General features: G+C 26.4%; 2 protein-coding genes and 1 non-coding gene across 3 annotated transcripts; 1 reads left to right on the top strand and 2 right to left on the bottom strand.

Annotated features, from left to right (window-relative positions):
- Positions 1-6,082: 6,082 nt before the first annotated feature.
- LOC113856533 (ras-related protein RABA1b) lies at positions 6,083-9,359 on the top strand. Its single transcript, XM_027488379.1, has 2 exons — positions 6,083-6,448; positions 8,600-9,359. The coding sequence occupies exons 1-2, from the start codon at positions 6,228-6,230 to the stop codon at positions 9,030-9,032; spliced, it is 654 nt and encodes a 217-aa protein (XP_027344180.1). The 5' UTR covers positions 6,083-6,227; the 3' UTR covers positions 9,033-9,359.
- A 505-nt stretch (positions 9,360-9,864) lies between these two features.
- Positions 9,865-9,937, bottom strand: TRNAE-CUC. The gene has a single exon. It is a non-coding gene; the product is annotated as a tRNA-Glu (tRNA).
- Positions 9,938-12,732: 2,795 nt separating this feature from the next.
- LOC113856277 (pathogen-related protein) lies at positions 12,733-14,315 on the bottom strand. Its single transcript, XM_027488029.1, has 4 exons — positions 14,153-14,315; positions 13,937-14,069; positions 13,141-13,439; positions 12,733-12,907 (listed from the first exon to the last, which is right to left on the bottom strand). The coding sequence occupies exons 1-4, from the start codon at positions 14,300-14,302 to the stop codon at positions 12,755-12,757; spliced, it is 735 nt and encodes a 244-aa protein (XP_027343830.1). The 5' UTR covers positions 14,303-14,315; the 3' UTR covers positions 12,733-12,754.
- Positions 14,316-17,054: the final 2,739 nt, after the last annotated feature.

The raw sequence follows: 17,054 nt of genomic DNA, 5'->3' as shown, positions 1-17,054 counted from the left end.
TAAAAAGAAACTATCTTCTTGGAAAATGAATTCCCTTTCTTTTGCTGATAGAATCATTCTTGCTTAAGCTTGTATCATGAACATTCTTAATTATTTTATGCAAACCATGGTTATTCCTAAAATTTTTTGTAATAAAATTAACACTATTTGTACAAGATTTATTTGGGGATCATTGAATAATAGAAAATGTCATCTTATAGGATGAGATAAGATTTGTAAACCCAAAAGCAAATGAGGTTTAGGATTTAGAGATACTAATATGGTTAATAAATATTTTATTATGAAGCTTTGTTGGAGATTGATCACTTCCCCAAATGAGTTATGGGCTAAGGTCTTGTATGCTAAATATAGGTTTTCTCTAGGAAAAGACCCTATGTTAAACTCTGGTTATAATACTTCTTTTTTATGGAAGAATATAACTTTTGTTTGGGAGTGTTTCTATGTAGGTTTGGGCTGGTATTTAGGGAATGGTTTAATTGCTAGATTCTGGAAGGATAATTGGGTCCCTGACATTCCTGTTTTGTCCAGCTGTGCCAACCGTACAATTTCTAAGGATGATCTTAATCACCCTGTTGCTCTCTTTACATATCAAGGAAATTGGGACTGGAACAAGTTGAGGAACTTGCTTCCTAGGCCTGTTTGTTCTGTTCTGTCCACTATTAGTCCTCCTATCATAGCTAATAATCAAGATCAGTTCTTCTGGATTTTAGCTAATAATGTTTGTTTTTCAATCAAATTTGCTTATGATTTAATTTCTAACATGATTAAAGATTCATTTTTTCAGAATGAGATCTTTAAGTTGGTTTGGGCCTAGAAAGGCCCTCCAAAGATTTCCACTTTTTTATGGAAAGTTGTTTATGGTAGGCTTTTAACTAATAAGGAAAGGTTTTTCTGTAATATGGTTGCCTCTCCTTTGTGTCCTAGATGCATTGAGGTCCCTAAAACTATAATTCATGTCCTTAGGGATTGTTAGGTAATCAACAGTATTTGGAGTAAATTTCTTTCCCCTGATAAATAGGTGCAATTTTTCAGTTTAGGTTTATCTAGTTGACTGGAATTTAATATCTCCAAACACAATTTTCCTCTATATCTTATTTGAAACATTGTCTTTGACTTTGTTGCTTGAAATCTATGAAAATCTAAGAATATCTTTATTTTTCATAATAATAGTCTTAATGACCATGACCTGTTAAGTAAAATCTGTTTTTATTTTTTAAAAATTGATTTTCTGTGTATAATTTTTTTTCTAACCCTATCTATCTTGTACTTGAAAGTTTTTTCTAGCAAACAATTTTTCTAGAAAAATAGATTTAACTGCCAGCTTCTTTTCTATTTTTCATTTCTAAAAGAATTCTATTTTATGATTTTAAGAGATCTATTTTAATTTAATTTTGTATTTATTTTTTATGACTTTTTAATTTAAAAATTCTATTTTAAAGTTGTTCCTTTTTAATTTAATAAAAATATTTACTATTAAGTAAAACATTTAGTTTTTAAAAAGTTACTAAATTAATAATAATATATATAATATATTTTTAATTTAAAAAATTATTTTAATTTAATAATACGTGGGGGTGATCCCTAAACAGATTTAAATATCTATTTTTGAAATTTGAATTGATCGGAAAAGGTATGGATCGGTTATATACTTATATGGAAAAGAAAGGCGAGGATCTTGGGAATTACATGCAGGGTATTTCATGTTGTGGACAAGACACAAATCATTGCAATTTTCGAGAATTTGATAAAGTGCTACGTATGAACAACAACATCGCATGCAACTATACACACAAAATGTATAGTATTGAAATTCTCTTTTTTTCAAGCCAGTATTTAAAGGTTAATTCTAATTTATCTTTTTTAAAAAATATCAAAATGTATCTCATCTTAGTATTTAGTGACTCATAAATGTAAGATCTCTAAACTTAAATATTAAGGGTGTGTGTTAAAATGTCCTATATCAATCAAAAGTAATACTAAAATATTTTTAAAAAAAATTAAGTGATGTTTCCTTTTTAGCCAATTTTTTACAATGAATTAGGATCAATCCATCTCTAATAAATTTAATGTAAATTTTCAAGTTTATGTTTTCAATAGAGAATTAAATATCAACTCTTTTAGTAGTTCTATAGAAATGGCAATGGTACTGTATTAGGCATATCATAGTAGAAAGAAAGACTATTATTGAGTTCATAAAATAGGATTACTCAAACTAATTGAAAGTTCAAGTTTTAGTAGAAAGTTGGCTTAAAGTTTTGGATTCATTGGGAGGCACACCTTCCCTGTTGAATGGTTGTTCAGTGCTAATTTGTTGGTGGAGAGAGAGCCAACTAGGCAAGTACCATTGTTCTATTTCGAATTTTTATTATCTATAAATGATAATAAAAGGTGTAGGTTAGTAAATTAAACTCCTTTTTACTTGAATTAATGAGCGTTGGTAAAATCTTTTACTATTTTAGTAAGATAAGTAAAATCACTCGTTAGTAATTTTCTTTTATATTAAAACAAACTTAATATTAATGCATTGTTAATATGAATATATTTTACATTTGTTACTAACAAAAGGTGTATAGTGCGAGGTCTTTTAATATTTCTTTTTTTTTAAACGATAATAAAGTCCATTTGTTTAATTTTTATTAAGACGTAATATTTTATTAATTTTAATTTTAAAAAATATATACTAAAAAAATAAATTGTTGACACTTTTAATAAATAATATATGTATTATAGGTAAATAATTTTTATGATTGTATTTTGGTGATTTTATTTTATTCTAAAATATATAATACATGTTTTTTATAAGAAATAAATAAAAATTTATTAAAACACATAAAAAATAATATATATCATAAATTTATAGTGTATTCTAAAATGTTTATAGTAAAAAATAATTAAGTTGATGGCTCATACATTAAATAGATAAATATATTTATTTATATGAGTAATAAGTGAATATCTTTCATTAAACAATTTATAATAAATAAAAGTATAAATAAATTTTAATAATTAATATATTTAAAATATGTATTTACTTTTTTACAAAATTGAATGAACTGCTAAGTTGTCTATCTATATATATTTATAAAAAAATAAATAATACAATAAATAAAATAGTTACTAATTGAAAAACACGTTATAATAAAACTTTTAAAAAATATTTATTTATTAATATTATTAATTTAGTAATTCAGAATGTCTTTTATATTACTTTACAAGTAAAGAATATGGATAAGTAATTATATTATTTAAAATCTCAAGTAAAGACTATACTAGTCTTATTAATTTTTTACTCACGCTATTCGAGGTTGTTGAATTTTTATTTATTTATAATAATAAATACAATATAATCAATGGAAAAATGTAAATTTTTAAGATTTATTTATTATATAATTATAATATAAAATATAGTGTACATAAATGTTTTCTTCTAATAAAAATTTTCAGTGCTTTGATTCGTTATTACTATGTTGGCTTTGAAAAAAGTTCTAAAGGTACAAGTGTCACTTTTACAATAGAACATATCATATTTAACTTAATATTATATTTCGACTGTAAAAGTTCTAATTAATAAAACTTATACTTGTAATTCAATTATTTTATCATTAAAATTTAACATTTATAATTATACGTTCATTATTTTATTATTGAAAATAATAATGTCTAGAATATTATATTAATTTAATATTTTAAAATGTTAAATCAATTAAGGTAAGATAAATATAAAATTTAATATCATAGATGGTGTTACCTTTTAGATATGATAATACACATTAACATGAATATATAATTAGTTCCATTATTTATTTATTATATTAAATAAAATAAAATAAAAAGTATATACTTTTACTTAAATGTCCGTACAACAAAATTCTGCAAACCCAACTACTTTTATATAAACTAGTATCATACCCCCAATAATATATAATTAAATTACAAAGTTTAATGATAAAAAAAAATTGATTATATAAGAATTTTACAGTGGTAGAAAGAGATGTATATAATATTAGTTAGCAATTAAACAGCTAATCTTTAAAATATATTTATCATATTTAATCTTAAAAATGTTATCAAATTGTTGAAAACTAATTAGTGCATATTTCACTTTTGTTTAGCATAATCACGTTCTGAAAATGATAGAAATATTATTTAGGATAATCTCCGATCAAAAGGCAATCTCATTAATTTTAATGAAGATTTTGACGACCATGCAGTTAGTCTTTTAGAAATATCATGATCATGATGAAATGCTTCTATTGTTTAATAATTAATTCAAGTCTAAAACACATATTAATAATCCATCACACAAACTGCATTGGCACAATTCAAGATGCTAAAAGAAGTCATTATTTTTTGAATCTTCAATAATAATATATATGGAAATACACACTAATTTCATCAAATACTAAAATCAAAGTTCAAATTTAAAATACGACATAACAAATAAAAAATATATGAAAGTTGAAAAAAATTGTCCAAATTATTGAAATAATTATTTTATGCATATAATAAAATTACAAATAAAGTATGAAATTGTATAGCACATTTACATTTACATTAATTGAATTAAATTAAAATACTATTTTAACTTTGTGAGACAAATGAATTATAATAAAATTATTTTAAGAAATAATATACGATTAAGTATTTTACATAGTACAAAAGTCATTAAAATTTATTAATTTTTAAAATTTTTAAAAATGTTTGTTATGGAGTTCATCATAAAATCCAAAATTTTGGATAAAACATTGAATTTGATGATTTTAGATAAAAATTGAAAGAGAGATTAATTTGTTTGATTTTTAAAACAGACAAATTTGATAGGCTAAAAAAATTAACAATATGTTAGCTTCAATATTTACTTTTTTTATTTTTGGAAATTTTGAGAAAATTATAAAATATTCTCATATTTATTTGTCTTAAAAAAATATTAGTCAAAAATTTCTTTATAAACACACATTTAATTTAAATATGAAAATGGTTCTTGTACATGTTTTTTCTTATTCTTTTGATTTTTTATTTTAATTTATATATTTCTCATGATTTTCTTAACTTGTCTTATTAACATGATTTATTGAAAAAACCGCCCCATATATTAAATTTTTATTAATTGCATGGATCTAAGGTTTCGGTGTTGGGGCAGTTGCCATAATAACATTTTAAATTTTTTATAGTATATAATTATGTGTATAAAAGTGTTCCATAATCTTAGTTTAATTTTTAAATTGCCTCAACCTTGACTTCAAAAGTCTTCTTATGTGAACATAGTCCTTGCATTTTTTTTTTATATTTTGATTTTTTACTATTTATTTATCCACTATATTTAATTAGCTTGTCACAAAAGTTTTTTTTTTTTTACTTAAAATTTTTAATACGTATATTATACTGTCATGTTGTTATCATTTTTTTCGATTCAATAATTTGTTTTTGATAAATTGAATTCTTTTATTACAATTTTTTTACTTAATATTTGTGTTTTGTTTCTATAATTGTATATATGATGCAGCTTTTCTTCACAATTTTTAATATATTAATAGTATAATTTTTTTCTCATTAATTTTTAGTGCTTTAATTTAAAAATAAAAAGAATTATAACTTTTTAATAATATTAAAAGTAAAAAAAAAAAATATGCATATTTAAGTATAAACATTTTATTTAACACACTACTCTAGTCCGTAGAGGAAGGTGAGATTAATTCATTTCCGTAACAATGGTTGATATGTTGTAAATTAGACAGTAAGCAATGGTGATGGGTAATGAAAAATTATTTATTTTTTAAAATTCTTGTTATCTTATCAATAAATATTCTTAAAAATTATTTTTAAATTATGTAAAATACCAAAAATAAACATTCTAAAAAAAATAACATTTCCAAAAATCTTATTCCGAATCCCAAGCCATAAAAAAAACCACTCTCTAAAACAAACACGAGTACAGAACCAGTAAGACCAAAAAGTCACGTTAAGCGACGAACAGGGGAATTAATCATCCGTTTAAACCCTCACTCCGAATCCAAACCGCTAGATTAGCCTCTCTCAAGCACACACATATCCGTGCAAATACAAAATCAAATCAAAGCAAATTTTATAAAAATAAATAAATGATTTCATTAGTGGCACTTTCATAAGCGTTTCCACACTCTACACTCTACTTTCTTTCTTTTTCATTCATTTCACTTATTCTCTCTGTTCCTTTCTAGAAAGAACACACACAACACAGAACAGCAACAATGGCGGGTTACAGAGCAGATGATGACTACGACTACCTCTTCAAGGTGGTTCTGATTGGAGACTCTGGTGTTGGCAAGTCTAACCTTCTCTCTCGCTTCACCAAGAACGAGTTCAACCTTGAGTCTAAGTCCACCATTGGCGTTGAGTTCGCCACTCGCACCCTTAATGTTGATTCCAAAGTCATCAAGGCTCAGATCTGGGACACCGCAGGCCAAGAGAGGTTACCCTTTTCTTCACTTTCTTCATTCCGCTGCTTACAATGCAAGATCCGTGTTAACTCGCTAATGGGTATCTTCGTTTTCAGTTAAAAATTTTTCCTTTTCTTTTTATTAAATTAAAAATGTGATTTTGAAGGGTTTTTTTTTTTTCAGTTGGGTGGATCTGATTCTGCTCTTACTTCACTTCGGTTTTGTTGGGTTGGTGTTGTGTTTTTTGTTTTTTTCATCTTGTAATTGGGTGGATCGTGATCTCATGAAGGGTTTCCAATTCGAGTAAGTTGTTAGTGGTGAAAAAAGTTAGTGAATTTTGTGTTTTTGGAATTAGGTTTAGTCAACAGAGTCAGTGTTGTTACTTCTGCTTGATTCGGTTTGTGGACTCGAAGGTAGAGAGGGTTTGATTTTTTGAGATCAGAAGTGGAATTGGGACTGTGTCAATGATTCGGCCTAAGTGTTCTTGACTTGTGTCTTGAAGATGACCAATGTCGTTGATGTGAAATTGATTTTACGGTTGCATCTAATGATGGATGTTAATCAGTAGTATAGTATGTTGATAATATAATATTGATCTTCTTGTCTTTAATTTAAACTATTTGGACTCTACTTGTTTGTCTATGGATGGAATGGTGGTTGTTCCCGTCGTGCTTAGTTTTATATTTTCTATTAGTTTGTTCAAATTTTAATATTGTTTTCTTCACGAGCTGGCCTTGGAATTATTGTGCAAATCTATGGGTAAGCCTGATGTTGAACTTTAGCTTTTGCGTTTCTGCCTTATAGCTTGGGAGATTTTGATTGTGCTTATGTGTGGATTGTGTGGTTTTGATTATCTGTGATCTCAGCTGAAATGTGGCATATAATATGTTAAGCAATTTGGACTGGTGGTTGCAAAATACGGCCAAGCTAATATTGATTAAGCATATGCCAATATAAATTGATTATGTACTTTTCATTTGATGTATGTCATGTAAAAGATCCTTTGTAAAGGTAAGTTTTGACTTTTTCTTGCGCTACCTACTGGAGTAATTAATCATCTTGTTGACATCATTGTATTATACGGAAACTATGGTGCAGTTGATGCAACTTGTAGAATGAAACAATTTCCATTTTATACTCAAGGAAAAATGTGGTCTGGTAAGCAGTAATGTAGTATAATGGGGCCCACCCCCCTCCATCCAAAAATGAAAGGGAGAAAGAAAATTATACCTTCTCTTTTACGTGCGGGCCGTAATTATATAGTTGTAAGCTAATAGGTTGAATTGCTAACACCTCGATGATGTTTCAATCACTCATATTCATACTTCCTATTTCCTTTACATACTTGTTCAGTTTCAACAATGCAACCACATTGTTATAAAATAGTTAGATTATAGTCACAATATTTTGGCCCATGGTTCTGTTTACCATCAACTATTACCTTCAAGAGTTCAATAAACCATAGGTTTTTCTTCGTCAAATCTTTCCTTGGAAAAGTTCTTCTTTTCTCCTCTTCCTTCCAAACAAAACCCTTCTAGCACCACCCCTTCTGCTAAGTACAAAGTACTGTTGAAATTTTGCTGCAGACATCATTCGAGAGCTTGTAATTGACTAAAAATTTCTCCATTGGAAACTTGATAGTTGCATCTAAAAGATTGTGAAAATGGCATAGTTGTGTGCAACCATGGATGCATGACAGAGCCAACAGCCCTGTATTTTGGACAAAGTCATTTGGTTGATGTTATTCTTTCCAATGACTTTGTTAAATCCCAATAATTTCCTGCCTTATTTTTATTTCAGTTTCTACTGCTATTATAAGTCCTAATTATGAGGTGAGATACTTTTTTGAAATATGATATACAAATTATTGGTAGTGGAAGTTTTAGGTATGAACTTTTCAGTTTCCTTGACATGCTCCATTGACTTCATATTGACGACTCCTAATCTTTGTTTAAATGAATTGTCAAATATTTTATTATCCTACTTACAAATGTTGGGTATGAAATTTCAGTCTTATTCAAGTTCTGTTGCCAATGTCACAACGATATCCTGTTCTTGATTCCTTTCCTTTTGCCTTGTGACCACTTTAATGAACTCAATCTTGTCTAGTTTAACACCCCATTATTGAGAATTGACTTCCCTCCGAATTGCATGTTATTGATTCACATTGTTTCTCTTTGTAGGTATCGTGCCATCACCAGTGCATACTATCGCGGGGCAGTTGGTGCACTTCTAGTGTATGATGTCACTCGCCATGCAACGTTTGAGAATGTTGACAGATGGCTGAAAGAGTTGCGAAACCACACAGACGCCAACATTGTTGTGATGCTGGTTGGGAACAAATCAGACCTTCGTCACCTTGTAGCCGTGTCAACTGAAGACGGGAAGTCTTATGCCGAGAAAGAGTCACTTTACTTCATGGAAACCTCAGCTCTGGAGGCTACGAATGTAGAGAACGCATTTGCTGAAGTTCTGACTCAAATCTACCGCATCGTGAGCAAGAAAGCCGTAGAGGGTGCTGAAAATGGAACTGCATCTGTGCCTGCAAAAGGAGAGAAAATAGATCTTAAAAATGATGTGTCTGCTTTGAAGAGAGTTGGTTGCTGCTCAAGCTGAGGTTGGAAAACTTAGTTGAATTGGTTGCTGTCGGCTCTGATGTACGTGTAATATTCTGAGAAATACGAACTAGAAGAAAAATGAAATTTGATTTTTCATAGCATGTTAGACTCTTTGTGTAACCTTAAAAAACTATGTTTGGTGTTTCAATAGGAGCTGCTGGTGAAGCATGATGATTGCTACACGGCTTAGTCTTACATGTTGTAGTAGTGTTGTTATTACTATTGTTTTTTAAATGATTTCACTTGCAAAGAGGTTCAAGCTTGGAATTAATTGAATCTATTGTTTCATTGAACTCTTTGTGTAGTGTTGTGTGTGTGGTGGACATGGTTCAATTGTTCACACTTTCGGATAGAATCAGCTGAATTACGTAAGTAATTGGAACAAGTTTATAAGGGAAAAAATTATTCTTAATTAACTTAGAATTGTTTTGGCATTTATGACCTGTTGTTGCATCCTTTTCATTCTGCAAAGAAAACTAAAGTGTTTCTTAATCAAAGGCATGTCTGAAAAATTTTACAATTGCTAAGCAAGTTTTGTCAAAAAAGAATAATTTTATTAAAAATCTGTTTTAATTTTTTTCTTAAAAGTTAATAAAATAACAAGTTAGTTTCTTGAAATGTTTTGGCATATATTGCTGTTTTTTTAAATGAAAAAAAATTATTTCTTTTTTTTTAAAAAAATGAAAAATAAAAAAAGGTTGTTATTTTTCTCTTTTGGTCAACAGGATGTTAAGAAAATTGTGAAAACAAACAAACATAAACAATCACAATGTTTTAGACCCAAAAAAAAAAAACAAAGAGTTGGACTTACGTATAAAAAGACAAAATAATTCCGTTGCCGGGACTCGAACCCGGGTCTTTCGGGTGAGAGCCGAATATCCTAACCATCTAGACTACAACGGAATGATGACATTTTATCAATTTAGTTTATAATATCAAAATTAAGTTTTGTACAGAATGGGAAAATTTATGGCGGCGAGGGATAACCCAACGCAGAACTCCAATGTTTGCCTTCTCAAATGCTTTTTTTTTTTCTTATTTATTAAATATATGTTTTAAGTGGCAGGTTCAAAAAATATACTTTACACTCATTTTCTAATACTATATATGCAGAATACAAGAATATTATAAACATTTTTGAACACATTCTTTCTGACATACTTTTAATTATTACTTATCATTTATTAAAAGTGTATTCAAAATAATATGTTGAAAAAGTGTGTTACTCCCTCAAGAAGTAGAAGTATTAATTGGCACTAGTAGGAAGAGTTAATAGAATGCGTTTGGAGGTAGAATAGGTCCTTTGGTTTTGTTAAAATTGCAAATCTGCTATAAGAGCACCTAATCCTTCATCCTGTCAGGTATGTACTAATATTCTTCATTAATAGTAATTATTGTAGAAATAGGATATTATGTTTTTAATGGTTAAACAAATCCATAGCCTCTAAAGATTGCTTCTATATATAATCATTTCTAGCTTTATGAAAATATTCATTTATAGCCAAGCTTTATTTGATTTAATAAATTTTGTAAGTCGATAAAAGGCATAACATGCCAAATAAAAGTAGCATTCAACTGTAGAATACATCATTAATGAGTTAAACATTCTTCATGCACCTCTTTTTGTCAAGGGCTTATAGCCTCTCGCTCCAAATAGACTACAGGGTTAAAACTCTTTTTACCTGCCTTAATTTCTGTTAAGTGGGATTGTTTATTTATGATCTTTTACATATATATGTAAAATATGGAACATTATTTTATGATTTGCAATAGTACTCTTCACTCAAGGCTTTACTTATATGCAATTGCTTCTAGATTTATAGAGACTATACAAAAGATTAAAATAAGTTATAAAAACTAAAAGTAAATTTTGATAGTTTTATTTAAATTAAAAATATTTTTTATTTTCTATACAATATAATGATGTGAAATTCTGTTAGCATATCAGTAATCACTGGAAACTCAGTACAAATAAAAATTAATTATAATTGTTTTACATCATTTAGAGACTAAAATAAATTTTTATAATTTTATAGAAACTAAAACATATTTAACCATTTTTTTGTGTGTAAAACTTAACTCATATTCGTTCACTTATATGAATTATGAATTAGTATGGAATTATTTGGCTTTAGTTTTTTCTTCATTTATTGGCTTTAGTCTGTTCCAACCATTTCATATCTTTTGTAAAATATTTTTAATTATTTAAGAAAAGTATTTTCTTTTATAATAGTTAGACTTAGATACTAAATACTTGAACTTTTATTTAGTAATTTTATTTTATTAATTAGTGTCATAAAGATACTCAAATAATAATAAAAATTATGAAATAAAATGTATCCACCGAAATAAGAGATGGATTCCAACTAGTAATTAAATACTGCATTGTGCAAAAGCTTCAAATGCTTCCATTTAACAATGTCATAGATTTTGCTGCCCCATGAGATAACTCGGTGTGATTAAATCTCTCGGATCAAGCAGAAAGCTCTCCCTCCAAGAAAATAAAATAACTTTTAAATTAAGTAAATTTTGTGATAACTTTAAATTTTTTTTAGAGTAATATGATTAAAATTTTTAATTAATAATATTTAGATATATGTTTAAATAATAATTTTATTTAATAATAAATTATTATATTTATTATATTTAAAACAACTAAAAAATATTAAATCTTTATAAAAAATCAGGACGTAATTAAAATTATTCAAAATAAAATAATAATATTATATTAATATTTTTTTATATATTTAATTATTATATTAATATATTATCTTATAATTTTTTATTTATAATAAATAAAAATTATATTTTATTTGACACTAAAAATATATATATACATGTTTAAATAATAAATTTATTTAATAATAAATTATTACATTTTTTTTATTTAAACAAACTAAAGAACGGTTAAGTCTTTAATAAAAATAGAATGTAATTAAAACTAAATGAATTAAAATTTAAGAATAAAATAATAATAATAATAATAATAACATATTGATATATTTTTTATATTTTTAACTTTATTATTATTAATATTTAATTATTATATTAATATATTATGTTATAATTTTTTTATTTATAAAAAATAACAAAAAAAATAAATAATTTAATATATATATATATATATAATAAGATCATATAGTAAATAATATAATTTTAAATAAATTATATGTAATAATATTTTTTAATTTGTTACTTGTTTTATTTTTATTGGTATAAATTTTTTTAGTAAAATATCTATAAAAAATTATTTAGAATACCATAACAGACTTTTAAATTATACAACAAAAGAAATTATTTATGATTTTGATTACTCAACAAGAAATCGATGTCAAAATTTTTAAATTTATAATATCAAAATTTCTTATATTTTGTCCCATGTCATTTGTAGAGTGATTGCAATCATAATCAACCGATAACTTGGAACCACCACAATTTTTTTCAAAGAAACACATTTTATCAGGCATAATTGCTTTACAGAAAGAAATACAAGGCAGGAAGCAGACATAGCACACGTGTTTCCAATAAATTTCCATAAAAAGCTGGAAGAAATAAAAAAGAGAGAATTCATTTTGTCATTTTTCCAATTTTATTCACTGGACCAAATTCATCACACAATACTATAGTATTATTATTTCTCTTCAAATATCAGCTACCACTTTAATTGATTCAGGTAATATGGCTGGATCAAGTATATCATTCACTTTAAAATTTATGTAATTATTTGGAGAAAGGACATTCTTGGAAAGCTGCTGAAGTTTTGGTGCCACTTTCTATGGGGTAATTAGTGTGCTTCCCTGACAGAAGGCCTCCAAACATCTCTGCTGGATCATAGTAAATCTCCACCTCTTCAACTTTCAAAGAGTCATCCACCTGTATAATGAAATTAAAGCTCATGACTCATGATTGTGATAAAGCCCAAAATAAAATGAATTTTATGATCAGTAGCAGTAAAATCACATCACTAATTGTCAATATACGGTGGAATAATTTGTTTTACTTAGAAAATTTTGTTTTTATCACAAATAAATTAAGCTTAGGATATTTTATTTCAAACATTTGATTTCACATCACACAAAGTAGAAACATAGTAAAAGTAATAATACCTTGACAGTTCCTAAGCCATAGAATTGGACCATCTTCCCAGTAGGAGCATGTCCCTTGAAAGGGCCTTCAAAGAAGCCCCAGTGCCTGAATTTAAAGGCAATTTCAGGTGGTCCACTATAAACTTTGATCACTTCCCAAGCAAACCCGCGTGGAAATGCTGATTTGAAGGCTTGATGAGATGATTCAAAAGTCTCTTCATCTGCTCTGTATATCTTCAAGTCTTCTGGTAGAGAACTTTTCAACAAAGCATTATAACTTCCCAACCTTAGAGTTTCCTCTCCAGATAATCCCTCCCTTCCTGCAATTGAAAGATGATAACAATTTTGACAATCTAAAATTAATAGGAAAATAGACAGAAGATTTATATGATCATGCAATGCCACTACTATTTATCATCTTATTCACTTGAAAAACATGTCTCATACCTTGACTAATACTTGATATATGAAATGAAATGTCAAAGATGTCAAAATATATAAGGATCGATTTTGCTTCAAAACTAACAATTCCACAATCCAAACTTCATGCAATTTTGGTACAGTTAGGTAGATAGGACCAAATTTTATCTTTACTACGGAACTAAAGAAGTGTATGATATGAGAAATACAAGGAACAATAGAAAAATACATGGGAAATTTTGATTCATTCACATAGTCGATCAAATAGTATAAGAAAAGGATAATGATGATGATAACAAAAATAGCATGAATGCACCAAACCGAAGAATAAATCAAACCTCTAACGTGTCAATGGAAAAAGATGGAAAGGAAACAAATTTGACATGTAATTACATACCATTCACAAAGAGCTTGAACTTTTCAGGGTTTATTGTCTTGAAGTCCTTTAAGCGGGTCTTGTGTGAGAGCTCCATCTCCCATGACTTGATAGCATTTTGCACTGTCTCCTCAAGTGACCCTTTCGGCCATTCCTGCAAATATTCAATTAAGATAAAGTAACCATACAATTTAGAGAGAGAGAGAGAGAGAGGATAAGAGGGTGTGGTGGTTGCACCTTAGTTCTTCCTTCTTCAAAAAGCTTATTGACAGCATCATAGGTTGGAGGGCCACCATGTCTCCAATGGATGTTCTCACCTTCATCATGCAAGAAAGACCTGTACTTGTCCTTGCCAACTTTTCCAGAGGTTACTTCTTTGTTGGCCATGTCAAATTATGCTACAGCTATAGCCAGTATCATAGGAAGATGGAGATCATGTTGTGCAACATGAGTAGTTATATAGACCTTTTCATCTCCACATCTTGAATCATTAAGATAACGTTTCCTTGTATTACTGAAATTCATTTTTCAAAGATAATTAATAGCAATTTCTATGGATCTATACAGTAAAAAAATTTACAAGAGATGAAATTTTTATTTTATATAGGGGGAGTCGATAATTAATTGCTTCCATCCCACAACATGCTACCTCCACTTTATATAAGGCATTTTGATTTCATTCCTTTATTGATGGTATTCCCTATTTTTGACAGAGGAGAAAGTTACGAAATTAGATACATAAAATTTTGTGGATATCATCTTTATTATTAATCTCCTGACAACAAAATCCATTTTTTTAACATTTAATTTTGTCCATAATTATATTTTAGTTCACAAATATCTCATTCATTATATGTGTATTTTAAAATAAAAACAAATCTAAAAATAAATAAGAATAAATATTTAAAATTATCAAAATATTATAATTAATTCAAGTAGAATTTAAATATTAATTTTGGTTAAAAAATAATTATAAGGATAAAAAAATTGCACAACTAATCCCAAAAAAAAACTGAAGTGCTAATATTTTATGAAAGAGTACGTACATAGACATTTAACCATTCTGACTCTAATTTAACACAAGGGTGGACAATAATAATAATAATAATAATAAATGAAAATAAGCTCAAAGAATCATATTTTTTTAATTTTAAAATATTTAATAAAATATTAATTACAAACAGATATGATCCTAATAAAAATAAATATATTAATGTTTTCTTTCTCTATGATAAGACATTTTTATTTTCAAGCCTTCATATATTGATGGTATTCCTACTTTTGAAATAAGAAAAAGTCACGAAATTTCTGACATGAAAATTTTAGGTATCATTTTTTAAACTCTATTTGGTTATAAAGAAACAAAAACCAAATTCTCCTTATTTATATTTTGTTCACATTTTTTAATACGATAATAAATAGGAAACTATTAACAAATCTCCTTATTATACAGATTATTAAACCAAAAAAAGATAAAGTCCTAAATAAAGAATAAAATGAATATTTTAGGGTTAAGGGATAATTATATTTTTTATTAAAATATTAAATACTTATTATTTAATTAATTTATAACACTCTTTAGTAAGATTTCAGTAAATATCTAACCGTGTATATGTATGTATAATCTTATTATGATACATATTGTAAACCTAATAATTTAATTTCCTTCTTTATTTATTTCCCAAATATGTTTGTTATCCAATTCCTTTTTCTGCTTAATTGTTCTTCAGCTCCCATTTTACGTGCCTGGTAAATGTCTAAACTTTTGAAAAATTAATAATAAATGAATAACTAAACCTAAAGAGATTGATTTAGCTCGAATGATCGGTGAGTGCTAACTATATATATTAATTATATTTTGGAAGGTTACAAGAAATATTTTTGCAACAGTAATCTTAAAAAAATTTGTATAATATATTTTTTTCCTTTTTAATATATTTTCTTTTTTCTCTATCTCTTTTTTTTTTATCATACTATTTAACACATTTTTCACTTAATTCTTTTGTTTTCCTGTTTCTTCCTGAATATATATACATTTAATGAGTGTACAAATAAAAATTTTCAAACCTCAGTGACTCTTTCATTCTCAATATAAATGACTTGTGTGAGCAAATCAGTTAAGATATAAGATACACACAATTAATTTGAACAATCCTTTCATTTAGTTAAAATTAAATTAAGAGTTTTGTTAACTTCAGCCTTAAAGTTGAGTTTTTAAATATTTATAAAAAAAATTATTAAAAAATATACAGTTATTGTATTAAAGTTATAAAAATACAATAAATATTTTTTTAATAAAAAATAATAGCAATATTATAATTAAAGTATTTTTATTGTTTATGTCGAGTTTCTTTAAAAATAGATACATTTGTATTTTTCAATTCCTATAATTAATAGTTTTGTAATGCAAATTTCCTTTTCTAATTTTAAACTTCAATACATATGATGTTATTTTATCTGCTCATGTATATGTTTATTTTTAATTTTTTATAATATTATATTTCAATTTAATTTTTTTAATCAATACAAAAAATACATCATTATTAACAAATAAAAATAATCAAATGTTAGAATAACCTTTATTGGTATAATTTTTGTCTTAAAAAAATAAATATTAGTATAAACTTTAAAAGTTTATACTAACAACATAATGATAAATCTAGTCTTGCGTTTACCATGTCACAAATTTGAATTCTCATTTCTCTCCATTGAGATAAATGTAATTTTTTTAAAAAATAAAATTTGAATTTGATAATTTTTCTTACCTTGAAATAGCATATCATCCTCTCTCAAAAAAAAAAATTTGTTGCAAAAGAAAAGTCAAGTATAACTTTTCAAAGTTTATAATTTAATTTTTTAAAATAAAAATTATATTAACAGAAATTATCTTAATCTTTGATAATTTTTGTACGTTAGTTTGATATATTTTTTTAATTAATAAATATCTGAATCAATTAATAAAAAATATTTCATTTTAACCTCTAATATTGAACTTGAATTTTAGTAAATATATTTTAATTTTATTAATTACTCGAAAAGAAAAATTTTATTGATAAATATATATTTATATAAACAGGATTTCTTGCAGGTCCAGTTATTACCGAACTTACCGAACTTACCGAACCCACCTACTACACGT

Source organism: Abrus precatorius, unplaced genomic scaffold (genome assembly GCF_003935025.1).
Source record: "Abrus precatorius isolate BTA unplaced genomic scaffold, Abrus_2018 Scaffold11, whole genome shotgun sequence".
Classification (NCBI taxonomy): domain Eukaryota; kingdom Viridiplantae; phylum Streptophyta; class Magnoliopsida; order Fabales; family Fabaceae; genus Abrus; species Abrus precatorius.
This window is presented reverse-complemented; position numbering and strand designations above follow the sequence as displayed.

Excerpts from the sequence above, each read along its gene's own strand:
- LOC113856533 (XM_027488379.1), top strand. The coding sequence starts at position 6,228 with ATGGCGGGTTACAGAGCAGATGATGACTACGACTACCTCTTCAAGGTG. Across the intron at positions 6,449-8,599 it reads GACACCGCAGGCCAAGAGAG|GTATCGTGCCATCACCAGTG; the intron begins GTTACCCTTTTC and ends TTCTCTTTGTAG.
- LOC113856277 (XM_027488029.1), bottom strand. The coding sequence starts at position 14,302 with ATGGCCAACAAAGAAGTAACCTCTGGAAAAGTTGGCAAGGACAAGTAC. Across the intron at positions 14,070-14,152 it reads TTGAAGAAGGAAGAACTAAG|GAATGGCCGAAAGGGTCACT; the intron begins GTGCAACCACCA and ends GAATATTTGCAG. Across the intron at positions 12,908-13,140 it reads ATGGCTTAGGAACTGTCAAG|GTGGATGACTCTTTGAAAGT; the intron begins GTATTATTACTT and ends TTCATTATACAG.